The following is a 16,372-nucleotide window of genomic DNA, read 5'->3' as shown; positions in this document are numbered from 1 at the left end:
TTATATTTTAGAATATCCAAGTGGTAGAATGTAGCAATAACTGGGGTACAAATTATCACTTCATAGTGTTTGATTCATTCTTGTAATCTGGTGGATTTTTTTCTAGGATAATTGTAATAAATAAAATGAAGAGAAAGGGTTTTTTTCTTAAAGTAAAGCAGAAAAGGAAATTCATTACAATGAGAAACCATCAGTATTCCTAAATAGCCATTCTCTTTCCTGATTTCATTGGACTGAACTTTTGTCTCCTTCTTGCTTTTCTTGTAGGTTCACTACACTCACATCCACACCCAACTTTTCTCTATGTAGTTTCTAAGAATCAATATTCAGCAACACATGTTATATCCAGACGACTCACTGGTTTTAGCAGTGGGCTGGGTATGATCTTGACCTTGAGAAGTGTCATGTCAAGCTGTTGAGCCCTTTAGGTAATCATAAGGGTACACGTTTGGGTCTCAGGATGGCTGACTTCTGATCCAAAGTCCAAGTCGTCTAATTATTTGTTGTTTCTCAGTCTCATCTGCCACTTACATGAAGGAAGATAAACTTGGTTATTGAAAATAAAGAGCTGTGGGTTTTGCCTGTTGTTGTGTTATCGTCTGGCCTAATTAGTGTGGCCACACTTCTGCTGGTGTCCCAACACTCCAGCAGTAAAAGGAATGGGCAAATGAAGTGTGGGTTTTCTTAAAAAAATTATGGTAATTTAGAATTATCGGTATGTTCCACTCTTTCTTATGTTCCATTTCTTTGAAATCAGGGAGGGCCTGGAAATAATTGCTTCTCAAATGCTTGAATGTAGAAGTAGGACTTCTAATGTAGAAGTTTCCATGACTTCAAAAACTGTTCATTTCAAAATGAAAGAAAAAAATCATATTTTAAAAACTGTTGGGGTAGCTAAGAAACAGAATATCTACAAACTTAGAGAACTAGTTGGTGGCCAGGAAACATTTCGTTTACTTCACATAAGATAACTGCTGTTTTTTATTATTCTTCAAGCCAGTGGTCCTGAAGATTTCTTTCAGGGACCACGTGATATAAAATACATTCTTTGGCTTTATAACTCCTACGGTCTCTTAATAAAACTTGTCTGCGTTCAGGACTACTGAGCTGCCTAGAGTTCCAGCTCTTCTTTTTTTAAGTATCTTTGAAAATCACTGTCACCTCTGCCAAATACAATCACTTCTAAATTTAAAACCAGAGTTTGATATTTTTGATATGTTTGATATTTTGATATGTTCAACCATGCTTCTCTGAATATTAAGCAGATACCACTCACTGGAAATTTCCCTTAATTTTTTGAAACAGACTTGCACTCTATCTTTTTCATCCTTTTACTTACTGAAATAGTTTCACCTGTTACTTTCTACCTATGTAATGTCTCAGTCCTAAGAATAATCTCTACAGTACACCATTTTGTTCCAGACAAGAACTTAGCATTTGTTAATTTTTAGTGTTTACTTGTAAGGCAACCTGAATTTTTAGTCTCTGACTGCCATGACAGTTGTACTACCTATCCTAGATCTAATGTAAAAATACTTTAAAATCTCAGTTTGAAGAACTATCCTGTACCCTTCTTTATTAATTCCTGAATCAGTATGATGTACTTTTTTGCCATAACTCTATTCTAAAGTGGTTTTGATTTATTTCGGTTTGGTTTCACTGTGAAATTATCCTTCTTGTTAAGACAATATTCCAGTTTACCTGTTGTGTTTCATTTAGAAGTCAAAAAGTTATCAATTAAAGCAAAAACCATCATCCCATGTTGTAGTTATAGGCAAAGGAAGTGGCTAGCAAGTATTTGACATTATTTCCAACTGCATAAACAAAGGAGAAGATAAATGTTTCCTTCCTTGCTCTATTTTACACCTTGTTATGTTGTAGAAGCTCATGGCCCTGAGACCCCTGATGTCCTTCAGGCCATTCTGTGGGTACATATTCCAAAATGCTGGCATTTATTATTATAAAACTTTGACATTTATTCCCCTCTTATTTATTGCACTTCAGAATGAATCTGTGTCTGGTACGGCATCATCATAAAAAATAAAGGCTAACATGTCACATGAATCTATAAAGTGAAGAATTATTTTAGAATAGAGAAATAAAAGTTTACTGTTCTTTACTCCTTTTCATATAAGACTGCTAGGAAGGTTAGCAGGGGCAGTTAATGAAATTTGTGGGCCACAAGCTTAATATAAGTTACAGGAATTCATTTTTTTTCTTTTTTTCTGGCCTGAAACATAATTCATCTTTGGAACTATCTGCCTCTAGACATCAGTGAAGTTATAAGGTCAGCTCTTTTTAATGGACTGTCCATTTCCGTGAGCATTCAGCATTACTTCAGAAAGGTTTTACAACAGGGTTTTATTTTAATTTTCATTGTTCCTTGTAATCACAGAAATTCAAAGAAGACAGAATCTCATAATGTGTGTGGTTTACCCTTTGTCCTAAGGAGGCTCAGCTAAAGGAAAAAAAATCCTGAGAGAGATTTGTCAAAGTTGTGCTTAAAAGCCTGCATAGTACAAGTTTGGACACCTCTAATGGACAGATTATTCCTTAGTGGTCTATTAATTTCTTGTAAATTGTCTCAAGGATCTGGTGCTAGACTGAATTGAGACCTAAATATTGTACAAAGTAGGCTGGATTTGTCAATTCTATCAGTTATTGTATCAACCAGTTATGTTTGTTCTATCTTTAAACACAGAAGGAAATACACTAAGAATCACAGAAATACATGCTCTCTCTTAAAACTGAATAAAGATAATTTTTGGATAATGAAAACAGTATTTGTATGTCTCTGCACCAATGGAGAACTCTGCCTAGAGCTTTGTCCAAACTCTTCCTTGCTTCCTACTCGATAGATAAAGAAAGTGACATGTAAGGTGTATCCATACCTATTTCAGGCATGCCTAAGAAGGTTCCCAGGTGCTGGAATGCATCTGCCTATCCTACAGAAAGAAGGCTCCCTGGCATGGATGTGGTCCAGGATAACTAGAAGTCTCAAACAATTCGCACCTATGGGCCAAGGATCTTCCAGGGACAGCTTCCCAGTAGACAGGTTGCCCTTAACTTAATTCCTCTTAAAACAGTTTGTTACTGTTGGTAGATACCAGCAGTTCTGTGACCTTGGCCTCAATGCCAGGAATGTTCCCAGTCATATTTATGTTATTAGTACATATGCAGGTATAGTCTCACACTGTTCACTTGGTAATTTGGACGCTTTGCATGTCCAAAGAAGGACAATGAAGCTGGTGAAGGATCTGGAGCACAGATCTTATGAGGAGCAGCTGAGGGAACTGGAGTTGTTTAGCCTGGAGACGAGGAGGCTGAGGGAGACCTGAAAGGAGGTTGTAGTGAGGGGAACGTTGGTCTCTTCTCCCAAGTAACAAGTGATAGGACAAGAGGAAATGGCCTCAAGTTGCACCAAGGGAGGTTTAGACTGGGTATTAGGAAAAATTTCTTTACTGTAAGAGTAGTCAAGCATTGTAACAGGCTGCCCAGGGAAGTGGTTGAGTCCCCATCCCTGGAGGTAGGTGTGGGGCTTAGGGACATGGTTTAGTGGTGGACTTGGCAGTGTTAGGTTAACAGTTGGTCTTGATGATCTTAAACGTCTTTTCCAACCCAAACGATTCTATGATTCTATGATTTTATAACAACTATTCTCAAGAATTGTTTGGTTTATGTTGTTTTATTACAGAATCATTTTTAAATACAAGTTCATGATAAAAAGTGTGTAGTATTACTGTTTGCTATACTAAAACAACAGCAGTCAAAATTAGATGGTTTCAGAAATACGAATTTGCTTCTGCATGCTAACTGAAACAACATTTTGATCTAACAGATCACTTACTGATAGGTTTCCAAGCACTTTGCTGAATGGGGGCCAAATCTTGAAGAAAAAATCTTGGTCTTACTGAAAGACAATTGAATCAATGAATTTTTTTAAATTCCCTCATTGCTTGTTAATATTGTCTGTCCTACAACAACCCTACTGTTTCACCCAAAATATCTGAGACTATGAGCTAGCCAGGAGTTTAAGAAATCACATCAACTTCTAATCCTTTGCACGTATATGCTTATTTGAGAGGTATTTAGAATTAATTCATTTCAATTTTCTTTTGCTTTTAATATTATACTGTTGTGCGTAGATTAAAGCAACTGATTTTTCAGGTAGAAGGATACAGGAATTTGTCTTCAGAAATTTAGAAAAAAATACTTTTATTGGATATATTTTTGTAAGTTGTTTGCAACATATACAACGCATAATTTTGGGACATAAAGCACTGGAAAGGCAAATCTCTCAAACAGAACAGAACATGCTTCCAATTTTGCCAATTCTTTTGTACAATTTCATGTTCTGTCAAATAATACTCCCATCCTCTTAAAGATGTGAAGCACATACAAAATCATCCTTGCAGGTAAAAAGAGACATTGAGCAAAATGAAAACATTGGTGATCCAGATGCTTGAAGAAATTCTCCTCTTCCTTTCTTGCCTTTTATGTATTTATATTTTAATAGTGACTATGAAAAATATAACCTCACTGTCACCCTGATTTTTTTTTAATTTCTTTTTTGTCACTATATAACTATATCAAGAATCCTTGATCCTGCTACTCAAAGAAGCTAACATAAACCTTAAAACCACTGGATTTTCCTTTCCTAAGAGCAACAATTAAGTATGTTTCTTCCTAGTATTTGTAATTAATAAGTATTGTACCATGTGTTTGGAATAATTCAGTGGATTGCTTTCTTACATATAGTAGCTACATATCTTACTTTTGCTTCACATTGTAATATACTGACAGCAATTGCTCTTTCTAAGGGTCATTTATAACTTGTGATTCATCCATGGAAAGCTACATCAAAACATTCAATACGCATGCTACTGGAAGAAAGCATTTGTGCCCTAAGTCCGAAAAATCATCTTGATAGTGTACTACAGATGACACTGAGTAATGTAGTTTTGATATATGAAAGCTCACAGAAATTTCAATCTTAAAGAAATAGGACCATAAATATTTTAGCACGAGGTTTCCTGATGTATATGCACAACACATAAAGCATTACTAAAGTTCTAAAGCAAGCTATGTTAAGTATAAAATACTTTCTTTGGTCTCTTTCTGGGTCAAATGGCAGTGAATGCTCAGGACAATGAAGATCACGTTCCTCTGCATTTCTGCTGTCGATTTGGACACCACGAAATTGTAAAGTTCTTACTCCAGAGCAGCTTCGAAGTTCAGCCCCATGTGGTGAATATCTATGGAGACACACCTTTGCATCTGTGAGTCACATGGAGAAGCTCTATTTTACATGGTTTGGGCCTGATTAGAAAGCTGGTGTTGTTAACAGCTCTTTACTGACTTCATCTCCAGTGCGTGTTACAATGGAAAGTTTGAAGTTGTCAAGGAAATAATTCAGCTCTCAGGAACAGAAAGTCTCACTAAAGAAAACATATTCAGTGAAACGGCTTTCCACAGGTGAGATGTTTAAAACGTCATTATCAATGGAATTCCATGTATACATGCATGCAATACACCCAAAATAACAAATATCTTGCCTCGTTCCAGATGAGGAACAAAGAAAGCAGTGAGCTCAACGTGGATATTAAGTTTATATCTTGAGATACAGGACAGGACATGAAGTAAGAGGTAGAACCAGATAGTGAATGGGGAGAGACAGGTAGGAAAAGCATCAGGTTCATCAACATCTGTATAATGGTTTCTCTTTCTGTCCAGTTTGGAAGATGAATTTAGAGCCTGTTCTGCCTAGAAACCTACTGGAGTCTAGATATTCTAATGTAAAAATGAGGTGGCAGAACACAGTCTGGTCATGATGCTGTAAGTTCATAAAGGCACTTCACAAAACAGACTATTAATTTTGCATAGCTGTGCAAAATTAATTTATATAATAATAATTAGAATGTTTCTGAAATGACAAAAATGAACATGCTTTGGAGGATTAATTATGCATTTGCACATTTCTAAAGATCCTTTATTCTATTACTACATTTTTATCTCTCTTTTTAAAATTTTGGCTACCCAAAGTATTTGTCTTTTTATGGACTATAGTATTCACTTTTCCCTTTATTTTTTCAGTGCTTGCACCTATGGAAAGAACATAGAACTTGTAAAATTTCTTCTTGACCAGAATGTTGTAAGCATCAATCACCAGGGAAGAGATGGACATACAGGTAACATCATCATCTTTACTGTGCATGAGTGCATATACCAGCACCAAAAAATTTGGAAGCCATATACAGTCAGGTTTTCCAGGGTAATTCCCATAATAATTCGATGATCAGCATCCAATTACCTTTCAGACAGTTCTTATCTTTTTTGAAATATCTTTGCAGGCAAGCATAGAAGTGATAAGAGTTCAGTGAGAATGTGTCAGGCTCGTCAGCTTGTGTATGAGCAACAAAACTGGATGTAAACTGATTCTCCCATAGTTAGGCTGCTAAGCAGTTTTAAGAATTGGACCCAAGTATTATTCTGCTAGGGTCTGGGCATAGATATAGTGTCTGAAGGGCTGCACACCTCCATGTCCCTACTACCAGCAACAACAAAAAGAGCCTTTATTTCTACCTGTTTTTCCTCACGTGCAAAGTCGTTAAATGTGATTTGCAGGTGGTAGAGTAAATGCTCTTGTGTAGAGACCAATAGCTTGGTTCTTGCAGCATTAATAATTTATTTGCACCTATTGCCTCAGGTATTTTTTTGATAATATAGTCCTTTACGGAGGAAATCAATTTATGCTTTATAGTTGTTGCTGCAAGTCCTATCATGATGTTCTGACAGTTGTGCTTATCATGCTTCTCTGATGTTCTAGGATTACACTGTGCTTGCTACCATGGTCATATTCGACTTGTACAGTTTTTACTGGATAATGGAGCTGATATGAACCTGGTAGCTTGTGATCCCAGCAGGTCCAGTGGAGAAAAAGATGAGCAGACCTGTTTGATGTGGGCTTATGAGAAAGGTATTTCAATTTTCTGGTTTCTGCCACAAAATCCATAAAAACATTACAGGAAGGAGAGAACAGTACAAAATAACCCCTCAACCCCTGTAGACTAGGAGCTCTCACCATCCGCTTTCCAGTTCCTGGCACGAAGGGTTATAAAAAAAAGCACTTTTCTTTATCTTCTCATATACTCTGTAAAGCATTAGTTTAATTCAACACAAACTCAAGGACAGGAGTATTTATGTGCTGCAAAAATAGAAAGCATACAGCATGTTCAGAAAAAGCTGTTTCTCCCTCTGGTATGTGCATGAGGAGTTTTAATTTTATTACTGAAGGAGGCATTGCAAGGAGCGATGAATCAGTAATCTTAAATTCTTGCAAATATGGATCAAAGCAGGGCGTTTTCCATGGTTCCTGTTATACCATCCTATATGTACAGCAATGTGTCAGCTTTCTGTCCTGTTTTTGACTCCACACAAATAAAAAGCTTTATTTCTTCCTGAAAATGTTTTTGATGTTCGCATCCATTTATGGATTTCATCGGTGGTTGAGTGCCATGGATTTTTGTGGGATGCCCTTTAGTTTGTTCTTCTCGGCATTGTCGTTCCACCCCTAGGGACTGTGGAAGGCTATTTAAGCAATCTCTTCACTGCTTTGGTAAAGAAGCGACCATCTTCTTTGGGTTAACATTTGTGTTAATTTAAGTGATAACATTTCAAACATTTAGTTCAAGCATCCTCTGAGTTTGGACATCCAGAAAGCTGCTATCTATAAAAACCTGTTCTTGATTTAAATTCCTATGTTTTAGAGAATTGTTCCATTATGCTGACACTCTTTGGTGAGAGCTCATGTCCCTGGCAGCCTAGTGACTTCTCTCCTGTAGAAGGTAGCTTCTGATAACAGGATGAGAGTCAGCAAAAAAGCCTCTGCCTCATCTGTTTCCTTAAGCACCCTTAAGAGATGGAGTTTTAAGTTTTTTGCAGGACCCTGGAAGATCTAGCGAACAACCTTTCCATAACTTGTGGGCTTACTGGTCTTTCCCTGGCTTATTATAAGCTGAAAAGTTTGTACTCATTAGGATATTAGTGAAAAATATCCTTAAAGAAATACCAACAGACTTTGCAACTGAAGAAGCAGGAAGTGATAGGTTGCATTTGGTACATGATCCAAGCATCACAACCTCAGTACACATGCCTATGTTTTCGTCCTTTTTTTGCCTGCTCTCATCTTTATAAGCAGCAAACAGAAACATTTCCTATCAGCCTGGGTGTATGAATAAGCAGTGCTGAGCCCAGCCACTTACAGTGAGCACAAAGCAAGAACTCAAAAATGCTCTTCTTTCCCCTATGTTTTCTAGGGGACAGGGAAAAATACAAGTTAAAATTGGAGGATTCCAGGACATTCCCCCCTCCTCCAAAAGCATTGCAGTACCATTTATTATGTGAATGACTGTAATATAGTAAAGCTATGGATTTCAAAGGCCTTCCAAAAACCTGACACTGGCAAAATACTCTGAGGAAAAACTCATCATTGAGGGAAAACTCATCTTTGAAAGGTTTAGAAAAGCATTTTGAGTGTTGCCAAGCAGAATTTTGTGCATCAAACGCCTGAGGGAGTGAGCATGCTGTGTGTACACCGCTGTCTTCTGGATGCTTGCAAGGGAGAATGATGAGTATAGCAACTGCCTACAGCAATATAGTGTACACATTTTGTCCAGTTTAGGACACCAGAACTGAAATCTTTTCAGGCACTAATTGTCCCTGTAAGGCCTACTGAAGACCGCTGTCAACTTCCATTTTAGGATTTCTGTAGCAGGGTTTCTCTATTGCCATATATCACATTTTAGGATTAGGTGGACTCATGAAAATAACATGCTTGTTTTATTGGCAGGTATTTCCCTATATTTCTGTAGCTAAGGATCATAATATGTTTCAGATTAGTGCCTCTGTATCTTTGTTTACATGTTTTATAGGAATATTGTATATTTTTTTTAAAAATCCCCCGATTTTGAATAAATCAATTAAAAAAAAAAAAAAGACTACTATTTTGTTTACCTGCAAATCCTTATTTTTCCTCTCTTCTTAGGTCATGACGCCATTGTAACCCTTCTGAAGCATTATAAGAGACCTCAGGATGACTCACCCTGTAATGAATACTCACAACCTGGAGGAGGTATGGTCTGAGAAATCACTTTATTCTCTAACTGAAGGGTCTGATCCAAAGACCGCTGAAGTCTCTGGGAATGTTCCACGGATGTCAGGGACCTTTGGATCAATTCTGCCTGGCACAAAGAAAATTAGTGTCATGAGAATCCCCATTTTCCAGGTACCCTCTATTTACATAAAAAATCTTCCTTTACCTTAAATTAGAGTTGTCATTTTGTATTACTCACTAGAAAGAAAAGCTAAAAGCTGTGACATGAAGATCAGTCCCTAGCAATCATTACTCATACCTTTTTACATCCTTAATACCTTGTTTAGCCATTCTCTTTATGCTGTTTAGCTCTGACGTTTCTTTGATTACTGACATGTGGTATATTTCTATACTCACTTCCCTTCATATTTTTTAACATCTTTGGATATCTAATTCCCCCTTGGGAAAAATTAATTACCCTTTTTGCTACAAAAATACTCATTTGTATTGGCAACTAAATGGCAAGTGGCAAGACAAACGTTAACAACACAAGCAGTTGATAAAAGGAACATTTTGCAGTGTGTTGAGAACTTTGTCTACAGAGAGGGTGAATATGTTATACGTTGCAGCTTGTCCAGGTCAGTGGCTCCTCCTGCCATGGAAACAGGAGGAACCCTACAGTCAAAACCAGGATCAATCTGCTTCCTACGTTTCAAGCTCTGCAGAGTAGTTTGACCTGTTCCAGATTTAGGTTTAGTATATCTCAAGTGTATGCAAACCTTTAGTTTATGCATGTATTGGAAATTTATTTTGGCAAGCAATTAACACACCCAAACAGATTTTCTTTAACGCTGATTCTTAACAGAACTCAGCTCCCACTTAAGCAGAAAAACAAGAGATTAAAATTTGGGTACATGGAGAAAGCTGAGGTCTTTTGGGAAATCTAGTCAGTGAACTAAACAGCGCAATATGCTTGCAGCCCAGTTGTCAGAATTTGTGAATCTGATCTGAGATCCTTTGCAGAATCTAGCTGATATAAAAGGCTGCCTTGGCCTTCTGTAACACCAGTGAAAGTCAGTATCATTCTACAGTGTTTAGTGAAGCTATATACAAATTACTTTCAAGAACAGCACAATCATATGTGTTTGTGCATTTATGTGTATTTTCACCCATTTATTTTTCATTCTTTAAGCAATCATTGCCTCATTAATTTATCAGTACAGAAGCTTATACTGTCTTTGAATTCCATAAAATTAATTCTGTTCTTTTCTTTCAGATGGTTCCTATGTGTCAGTTCCATCTCCTCTAGGAAAGATAAAAAACATGACTAAAGGTATTCTCAATAGCAAGGGAAAACTTGAAAACTTTTACGGTCTTTTTACCCAAGGTGTTTGTCAGCCTAAACTTACTACACCAGATTCATTATTCCTGGAATTTTCATTGTTCAGAAATTTAATGATGTGCATAAGCAGCAGCTGTATTTCCCTAGGATAATTTTAGGAAACAATATACTTAGCTTTGTTGCTCAGCATCATGATAATTCCTGTATTTATCTTATTTTCATTTACTTTAAAAAATATGTTTATTGTTATTTCTTTGGAGAAAAGGATGTGCTTGTGAATTAGCACTAATGTAATACACACATATACAGGAATGCAAACAAATATCATATTGAATTCCACTGTAAAAGGACTGGATTATCTTTACAAGAAAAATTTTGTCCAAAAATAATTAGTGTTAATCTGAAGCACATATAGATAAAACATTCAGATGAATATTTGTACTTTAAAATATTCCAATTTTTGTGGTGCTTTCAGTTTTCCACTTCAAATATTCACTCTGAATATAATCAAATCCTTACAACCTTTACATAACAGAATTGAAATGTTCCATTTAGAAATATTCTGATAAACTTTATAGCAATAAACCAAGAATATCAACAAGGTAGAGAAGTTTGCTGACTAAATTAAGTTGCAAAATTTAGATTCCACATGTCACTAAAGAGTCAGTCAGATCTGGAATAACACCCCCTGCATCAGTAATGAGCACTAGCTATACTGAAAAAAGGGAACTAATTCTCCATATAAAGGCTTTTACGCAACCATGACATGATACAGGCAGAATATGCTTATGGGACAGTGTTCATTGCTGATAAGATTTCAAAGCCAAGAAAGCCCAAGGCAACTGTAGTATTGCAAGTATTTGTTACTGGGGTTTACTGTGGTTACTGAAAGAAAAGGAAATGGGATTACTAGTCAAACAGTTTACAAGAGGAAAATCAGCTTTTACTGTGCAACGTCTTTGTGAAGTTAAATGCTTGTATTCTGTCCTCCCCCAGGACCCCACATTTTACAAATAGAATGTTTTCTTTTGCAGAAAAGGCAGATGTTCTCCTCCTCCGTGCTGGTTTGCCATCACATTTCCATCTTCAGCTCTCTGAAATAGAGTTCCATGAGATTATTGGCTCAGGTACCAGAAATAAGAATGCATCCTTTTTAAATGTCTGATGTTCATAATAAATATCTTTGTGCTTATTTATTTTAAACCTTTTCAGGGTCTTTTGGAAAAGTATATAAGGGACGATGCAGAAATAAAATTGTTGCAATCAAACGGTAAGTTTATCAGACTTTTCCACCTTGTTTGGCTAATGACCTAGTTTGAAGTATTAAAAAAAACCATATTTGATTATATTTTTGCCTTACTGTTTTCTCTCGCGTAAATTCTAAGCTATCGAGCCAACACCTACTGCTCCAAATCTGATGTGGACATGTTCTGCCGTGAAGTTTCCATTCTCTGCCGACTGAATCATCCATGTGTCATCCAGTTTGTGGGAGCTTGCTTAGATGACCCAAGCCAGTTTGCTATAGTCACCCAGTATATTTCTGGAGGATCACTCTTCTCTCTGCTTCATGAACAGAAGAGGTATTCCACTAGTTCTCTGCTTGAGCTTGTGGTACCGAATTCAGAAGACTAGTAAATCTATGCTGATGTAAATGTTATTCATTTCTGTATAAAACAATAGAGAAAGGAACACACTAGAAAAATTTTAGCTTTGATTCAAATTATTGGGTGTACACAGGAAATTAATAAGTAAACACAAAATTTTTATTTAGTCTTTATTTTACATTGTATATGTTTCTATTACATAGATTATATAGTATTTAAAACAATTTTTAAGGTTCCATGATTTACATATAAAAATAATTCACAGGTAATTCTTGTCTGTTTATTAACTTTGAGTAATTTTTTTTTTTCAAAATATAGAACCCTTGATCTGCAGTCTAAATTAATCATTGCTGTAGATGTTGCCAAAGGCATGGAGTACCTCCACAATCTCACACAACCAATCATACACCGTGATTTGAACAGGTAACTTTCTTGCTTTACCCTAAATATTCAGGGAATATGAAGCCTCAAAGCCGCAGTAACAGCCTGCAGTCTCATCTGTATTTGCAGACCCTTGTAACTGTGAGGGATCTCATTAGCACTGATGGAGCTTAGAGGAAGGTCTACTTGCATCAGCTGGACTGTGGAATTGGGGTACGATGATTTCATATTTACTGGAGGCTTTAATACATTTTAGTTGAGTGACTTGACAGATGGTAGTCAACTTCATGCTTATAATAATTTCACTGACAGATACCTTATCTGAAATTTACAAAATATTTATACCTCATTTGCATACTTTAGTCCCATGGGATAGCCTTTTTACAATTTATGCAGTGTAGTGTATTTCCCCAGTATGATTTTTTTAATCAAAACCATTAATTAATTCACCTACTTTTGGCCCTAACTAACTTGTGCCTAACTGAAACAAGTCACTAGTCCCCCTAAGGTTGATGCAGAAATGCAAAAAGACTTCCAGAAGGCAACACAGCCTGTTTGGTTTAGGTGCCTGTCTTGAAAAGGGAGGAACCTCGGATGAGGCTGTGCTTGTTAAAGGGAGGGGAGCAGCCATCTGGTTTAGGCTAAGTGCCTAATGCTGGCACTTGTAGAGGTATGGTAGGTAAATCCCAGTCCAGGTGTCAGCTGACAGTGCCACTGGTAAAGAAGTAGGAGAGAGTCTATGTGAGTAGGTTATGCAGATATCCTTCTGGAAACGAAACTGGATTGAAAAAACCTCAGAGTTTTTATACAAACTGCTATGAGTCACATTTGCTGAACTGTAATTGTCATTAAAGGATACCACTGCTAAAACCCACTATTTTCTCACATCTGGCCCACCAATGTTCAGTCTTTGTTGGAAGCAGAAAACATCTCTACTGAGCAGAATTTTTTTGTGTCATGTCTACCCCAGAAATCACTCAGAGTAGCCATTCTGCACTAACTTCTACTTTGGAAGAGGACTAACCAAAATTACCTATTGGTGTATTTAAAGAAGAGCAACCAAGCAAGGAAAGTTAGTGCTGAATAGCTGGTGTGCTCTTTAGCCACAGTAGTTTGCTTGGAAACAGCCCCTTCACAGGTACAAACACTGTGACAAGAAAGCTGCTACAGAAAGAATTAAGAAATAGGATGAAGTGAGTTACAAAATGGGGTTTCTTCAGTGTCAGACATACACCTCTTCATTTTCCACTAGCTTAACTACTTGTTTTTAAATAAATTACAGAAATGTTTATTTGTTTCATATCTCAAGTGACCAGGCCTATAGAGTTGTGGTGATATAATATTTCCCTGCATCTTGCTGTAAGTTTTCATTTCCTAGTGACACTGATAGCTGCAGTGAAAGACTCCTTGTGAAAGGCACTCATTCTTTTGGAAAAAGGAGATGGTTTTTTCCCTGTGCTAGGTGAAGAAGTAAACTGATTGTGAGACTATGCCCAGTTCAGGCTTCTGAATGTATGATGTTTAGAGGAATACTGCTGGCATGATATATTCATCTGTGTATATTGACTATATGGATGGTCCATCTCAGTGTATTAATATAAATCAGAGTCTGCAATTTTGCTGCAGCAGAGCTACATAAAATCTGTCTGTCAAAGAGTATTTTAAATTCTCTTTGGAATGACTAAATACTTTCAGAAACCATGTCACATCAAAATTCTTTTAGCCTAAAAAAGCCTGAGCCCACACTCAGAGGCCTTTGAAATGTTTCATTTCAAATCTTTAAATTATTTTTTCTATTCTTCCTAGTTTTTGAATTTTTTAATTCTAATTCAAATTCCAAGTTTTTAAAATATAATTCTACTTATCAAATAAATCTCAAAAAATAAAAATGAAAAATTGAATGCTTCATCTTCACGTGAACAAGTAAAATTTTGTTGACAAGAAATGTCTGCTCCCCACTTCTTTTAAATAATGTTAAGCTCTATAAAATGCTCCGAGTCAATGCAAAATGAAACAGTCCATTAAAACCACTTACTCAACCAGTTCCATTAATTAGCAGGAGACATTAGGACATTCAAACTCTTAAGTGCAATTCAAATTCCCTTCTAATACATTTTGAACTAATTTACAATTCATTATCAAGTGATTTGACTGCAAAGCTTTGCAGTAACCAGTTCTGAGCAATTTGGGAGGAATTCAGGGAAATCTTAGAAGGGAAAGCACAAATCGTGGATTCTTGACTATGGTTGTGAGTGATGCCTGCCTGCAGCACAAGCTGTCAGCGCAGTGCTGATCCCGTGGGAATCCTCCTGAGCAGCATTAGGGCTCTCCACAGCGTGATCGGGCAGGCAGAGACATCTCAGCTCTCACCTTCAACCGCAGAGCCATCTCAGCTCTCACCTTCAACCGCAGAGCCAAGGTGGGCAGCAAGCACTCCCCAAAAAGCCCTGTGCTCTCCACTCTGCAGCACTCACCTGCCCTGGCAACAGCGGCCACAGGGAAGCCCCCAGGAATCAGTGGGGTGGGGTGTTCCCCACCTGCAGCCATCAGCTGCTCCTGACCAGGTGGTGCTTCACTGAGGCAGATGTTGCACCTCTTGATCCCCTTACATCTGGTCTCTTGTCTAGTCTCTTAACATCCTGGTGTGTTACCAGTGCCCTACGCTGTTGTTTTCTGGCCTTTAGGAGTATATCCTGAATTAAGCCAGCTTTTGATAATGTCGGCTAAGGCTTCTTCAGTTTCTGTCTCCCAGACTCGCTATTTTTCCTCAATGCAGAGTGTGCTCAGCCCTGACATCTTGTCATTATGAAGAGTCTCTAACTTTTTAATAACTGAAATGATGAAACACTGAACACTTAATACATTGGTTTCTGTCCTTGATGACTGAGTTTCCCACACAGGCAAATACTCTCTGGTGGGATACAAATACTTGTTTAATCTGTTTTGGTTTTTTAAATTTTCCATTTGAGAATTCTGTTTATTTTCAGCATAGCACTGTGCTTTCAAATAACACCTTGTCACTTTTTTTCACTACTTCTTTTCCTTTTCTTTGTTTTGTCTTTTTTACTTTAAATATTTTCCCATAGTCTGTTTCTTGGTTTGTTTGACCCATTTGTTACAGATAAAAGCATCTCTGATTGGACCTCATCTAAGAGTTAAAATCTAGTGCAGGTCAGTGCAGTCATTCAGTTTCTTTGGTGATACCCGAGTGGAAGCACTGAGTGCTTGGCATATGCAGAGGAAATCTGTTCTTGCTTGTCTAGCTATGAAAATAGTGTCGGGGTATGTATATTTCAAAGAAGGGTGGTGAAATACCTAACTGTATTGGATTGTGAGATTTTAGATGAAAATGCCTCCTTTTGCTAAAGGCAGAACATGATTCTTAGTTCTGCTTGCCCTTTAATGCAAAAGGCACATCATTCAGACTGGGGACGGTTGGGCTTTCCTCTCACACAGCATAGTTGTGCACTGCTTTGAACAAACAGTGTTCGCCTTTCACTGTCACCCCTTCTGCTTTCACAAGGCAACCCTTGTAAGTCCTGAGTATTGAGATGGACATTCAGTTCTGCAGTTTTGGCCCAAGTCAGGATTGCTAGCAATTTCTAACTAGATACCTTTACTCTTTTGGCAAATCATAGAATCACTTTGGTTGGAAAAGACCTTTGAGATCACCGAGTCCAACCTTTAACCTAACCCTGACATCCCACCACTAAACCATGTCCCTAAGCACCTCATCTACCCTTCTTTTAAAGACCTCCAGGGATGAGGACTCGACCATCTCCCTGGGCAGCCCATTCCAGAGCATGACAACCCTTTCGGTGAAGAATTTTTTCCTAATGTCTAGCCTAAACCTGCCCTGGCGCAGCTTCAAACCATTCCCCCTCGTCCTATCATCTGTTACCAGGGAGAAGAGACTGACCCCCACCTCCCTACAGCCTCCTGTCAGGCAGTTGT

At 37.4% G+C, this 16,372-nt stretch overlaps 1 protein-coding gene across 1 annotated transcript in view; it reads left to right on the top strand.

Annotated features, from left to right (window-relative positions):
• Positions 1 to 16,372, top strand: part of LOC104123913 (serine/threonine-protein kinase TNNI3K) — a 97,259-nt gene that overhangs the window by 27,312 nt on the left and 53,575 nt on the right. The window contains exons 8-17 of the mRNA XM_009636203.1: positions 5,135 to 5,279; positions 5,371 to 5,475; positions 6,094 to 6,188; positions 6,827 to 6,976; positions 9,044 to 9,130; positions 10,368 to 10,424; positions 11,468 to 11,560; positions 11,646 to 11,703; positions 11,819 to 12,013; positions 12,356 to 12,460. Of these exons, the coding sequence (XP_009634498.1) occupies positions 5,135 to 5,279; positions 5,371 to 5,475; positions 6,094 to 6,188; positions 6,827 to 6,976; positions 9,044 to 9,130; positions 10,368 to 10,424; positions 11,468 to 11,560; positions 11,646 to 11,703; positions 11,819 to 12,013; positions 12,356 to 12,460 (1,090 nt within the window). The remainder of the gene's footprint in view (positions 1 to 5,134; positions 5,280 to 5,370; positions 5,476 to 6,093; positions 6,189 to 6,826; positions 6,977 to 9,043; positions 9,131 to 10,367; positions 10,425 to 11,467; positions 11,561 to 11,645; positions 11,704 to 11,818; positions 12,014 to 12,355; positions 12,461 to 16,372) is intronic.

Source organism: Egretta garzetta, unplaced genomic scaffold (genome assembly GCF_000687185.1).
Source record: "Egretta garzetta isolate BGI_Z169 unplaced genomic scaffold, ASM68718v1 scaffold163, whole genome shotgun sequence".
In the NCBI taxonomy this organism is placed as follows: Eukaryota; Metazoa; Chordata; class Aves; order Pelecaniformes; family Ardeidae; genus Egretta; species Egretta garzetta.
This window is presented reverse-complemented; position numbering and strand designations above follow the sequence as displayed.